The following is a 3,468-nucleotide window of genomic DNA, read 5'->3' as shown; positions in this document are numbered from 1 at the left end:
TATATATAAAATTTTGCAGATTCCCTCATTTCCTGTGGTAGTCCTCCGTAACGAGGGTGGCAGATGAAGACCTTAACAGAGTTATTTTTAAAAAAAGATCGTTCCTGAGCAAGACGTCCTTCCAGCCACCACCTGTGCCTGAGCAGCACTTGTCGCATGGGCTCTGGTCTCCTGGCTACTCTGCAGGATTCCACCTGAAAGCTTGACTGCAACCTGCTTCTCTCCGAGACTTCCCTAGCCCTTTGTGCTTCCCTCGTCTGCGCGTGCAGCGTACACGCAGGCGCGCACGGAGCCACGTGTGCACACATACACGCAGGCGCGCCCAGAGCTGCACGAGCCGCTTTCCTCAGCCGTGCCTGTCGCCCGGCCAAGAGTCGCGTGCAGGCCCTTGAGCGCTGCCTGGCACCTCGAGGGCGCATCGCTGGGCAGCGTAGCCACCTCCGCACCCTGGGTCTCTCTGTGGTCCCCGGCTTCCCGAGGCGACAGAAGCTAGACACAGGCTGCCGTGCAGGGCAAGCAGGACAGTGGCTTTGCTGCCATTGCGCAGAGGAGCCTGGCGGGCACTTGGTGGGGCACAGCTCCCTCCGGCAGCTGTCGTGGGGAGCCGAGCACCGCCTCCCCCGTGCGGCAGCCGCCGTCCGTCTGTGCGGGCCTCACCGGGATGCCGTATCGGGTCCGGTAGAGCGTCCTCATCGCCACGCTTGTCCCGCACAGGCAACATTCGTTCATGTCGGCCGCAACCTGGCACCCGAGGCAAACGAAGCAGAACGTGCCGCAGAGACCTGGACACACACAGGAGGGACACAGTCACAGCCTTGCTGGCAAGGCTCGAAGTCAGCCCTTCCCAGGGCGGGCCGCCCACACCAGGGGTCCTTGTCACCCACGCAGGCCCCAAGCAGCCTCTGCTACCTCCGGAGTCACATCGGGAATAACTTCGCCTTAGGAAGCGAAGGTGCGTCATATCGGGGCACCACCATTCATTCATGTGTGCCTTGCTCGGGAGCCTGGCAGTGACCCAGACATTACCCCTGGCCGGGCCTCCAGGGGACCCAACAGGACAGCACTCCAGGGCAGGCTACTTCGATGATCAGGAGCACCCACAGAACGGTGCCCTTGAGGCCGCGGGAGGACAGGCTGCTGTCCGTGAGGAGGACATGAGGATCTGGAAGGTGCGTCTTGGGGGTGGGACTGGGACGTCATGAGGAACCCCCAACGTGTTTTGAGGTGCTTTAAGAGAGGATGACCTGCTCAGCTTTACTTACTTATACCCCAGGGAAACAAACTCAGGTTGGAACTTACATATTCATTTAATTTAGGGGCTGGGGAGATAGCTCAGCAGCATAAGCATTTGCCTGGCAAGCACAAGGTCCCGAGTTTGATCCCTGGTATCCAAAAGAGAGAATTTATATTCATTTAATTTAAGACTAGGGATGAAGAGTAAATGTTTATCCTTAGAGAATTTTGGTGCAATAGTCTTTTTTTTTTTTTTCTTTTTAGTTTTTAGTTTTTGTAGACAGCCTGTGTACATGTTTATTTGTGCTTCAATAAAACTACAATAGCCTTCATTACCACTTCCTCTGCAGATGCTGAACAGAAGTCCCAAGACTGGAAAGTTAGAAGCTGTTTTCTACTAAGACATGGCAAGAAGATGGACAAACCCCAGGACCCTTCCTTAGGTTACTTTTTCATCTCATTCATCTTGACCAAGTTAATTATTAACTGGATTCAGTCCGAAGTTCCATTTTACTGGTGAGTTACAGGCTAAATGTATATTCTTTCCTTATCCAAGAATTCTCTGTCCACTTGAATGAGAGAAAGGAAACGCAGATTGGAGGTATTTCCCCCCACCACAGCCAGTTGCCCTCAGAAGTTCATTTTGATCACGTAGGAGCCCTGCATGTGTAAAGGGAAGTAGTTCCTCTACGAGTTCATGCAAAGACTGGGGCACTTAACATTGTGTACTGGCCACATGACAGAGGTGGATGGATATGTGACCAACAACTCTTTTTTTAAAAATCAGGTTAAACTTGAATCATTTCTTGCATTAATGTATTATTATCAGGCTAGAGCTTTTTGTTCTTAAAAAATCAGTGAGTCCTTTGATGGTTATCTCTATTCTGTGACATCAGACATAAGGGCTGCCAAGGGCCAGCATGCAGTCAGCGCATGCCTTTGCCATGAGACCTGTCCACCTCGGCATGGCCTGCAAGTGCTGGGATAAGGGAGGGAGGAACCTTGGCTGCAGGAGGGAAGGAGAGGGCCACCAGGTCACGTCCTGCCGCTCCCACACTCACACACTCCACAGTCGCTGAAGCAGTCGCACATGCCCGTCTGCCAGTTGGAGTTCTGGGGCGCACGGACAACTCCAGGTTGAGTCACAACCACCACTGGTGCCTGGTTCTGCATTGTGAAAGCAGTCTTCAGAGCTGTGGTCTGCAAAAGAAAGAGATGGCATGAAAATGGCTCGGGAAAAGCCATCTCTGTCTCACTGCCGGGGTGGGGGAGCATCATGTCTCACTGCTGGGGTGGGGGAGCAATTTAGGTATAGGTGCTTGTTAATCCTTGAGGATGTCCCCCCCCTCCCCCCCGAACCAGGGATTGAACTCAGCCCCTTGCACTTGCCAGGGAAGCACTTGTTCCACTGAGTCATCTCCCCGGCCCAAGGATGTATTTTTATCTCTTTCCCCCAGCAAGACAGAGGCCCCTGGAAGTTGATTCTCCTGGGGTCAGACTGTTCCTGTGCTATTTATAGACAGGAAGCTGGTACCCAGGTGACAGGGCGACAAATGATTGACTCATGACAATGGATGGAAGTGATGTGTGGAAAGCTGCTCTAAACTGGTACCACCCTGAACATGTGTACCCTTTTTCTCACTCCTTTACTGTGCTTCTTTTCATTTTGGACTCATTTCTGATTGACCATCCTCTCCATTCACCTGCACCCAGTCTGGCCCAGGAATCCAAATTGGCTGGGAGTAATATTCTGCAGTTGTTCATCACTGACAGCTTGACAGACCCTCTATGGGTAGTAGGACCAGCCCTGACAGTGGGTTCCTTTTCTTCTCTCTGATTTTTTTTTTTTTTTTTTTTTTTCTCTCTTTGAGACTGGGTCTCTATGTAGCCCAGGCTGGCCTGGAAGTTACAATCTCCTTCTTAAGCTTTCCTGAGAGCTGGGATTATGGGTATGCATTACTGCACCTGGGTATGAAGTGTATTTTGTCCTGTTACTCCTAACTTCTCTCCTTCAAGAGAGGCAGGTTTGGGTCATAAGACATGAACTATAGCCAAATTAGCCAGGTGTGGTGGTGCACACCTGTAATCCCAGCAATCAGGAAGCTGAGGCAGGAGGATTGTTGAAAGTTTGAGGTCAGCTTCCTTGGGGAAAAAAAAGCCAAATTGCTTTCTTTCTTTTCGGTTCTCTCTCTCTCTCTCTCTCTCTCTCTCTCTCTCTCTCTCTCTCTCTCTCTC

At 51.6% G+C, this 3,468-nt stretch overlaps 1 protein-coding gene across 1 annotated transcript in view; it reads right to left on the bottom strand.

Moving 5' to 3' along the window:
* Plac8 (placenta specific 8) overlaps positions 1-3,468 on the bottom strand; it is a 17,952-nt gene that overhangs the window by 6,328 nt on the left and 8,156 nt on the right. Inside the window, exons 2-3 of the mRNA XM_004629180.2 lie at positions 2,295-2,433; positions 658-782 (exon numbers count right to left, since the gene is read on the bottom strand). Coding sequence (XP_004629237.1) covers positions 658-782; positions 2,295-2,406 — 237 coding nt within the window. The 5' untranslated portion in view covers positions 2,407-2,433. The remainder of the gene's footprint in view (positions 1-657; positions 783-2,294; positions 2,434-3,468) is intronic.

Source organism: Octodon degus, unplaced genomic scaffold (assembly GCF_000260255.1).
Source record: "Octodon degus isolate 3935 unplaced genomic scaffold, OctDeg1.0 scaffold00028, whole genome shotgun sequence".
Lineage (NCBI taxonomy): Eukaryota > Metazoa > Chordata > Mammalia > Rodentia > Octodontidae > Octodon > Octodon degus.
The sequence above is the reverse complement of the archived record's forward strand: the minus strand, read 5'-3'. Positions and strand labels throughout refer to the sequence as shown.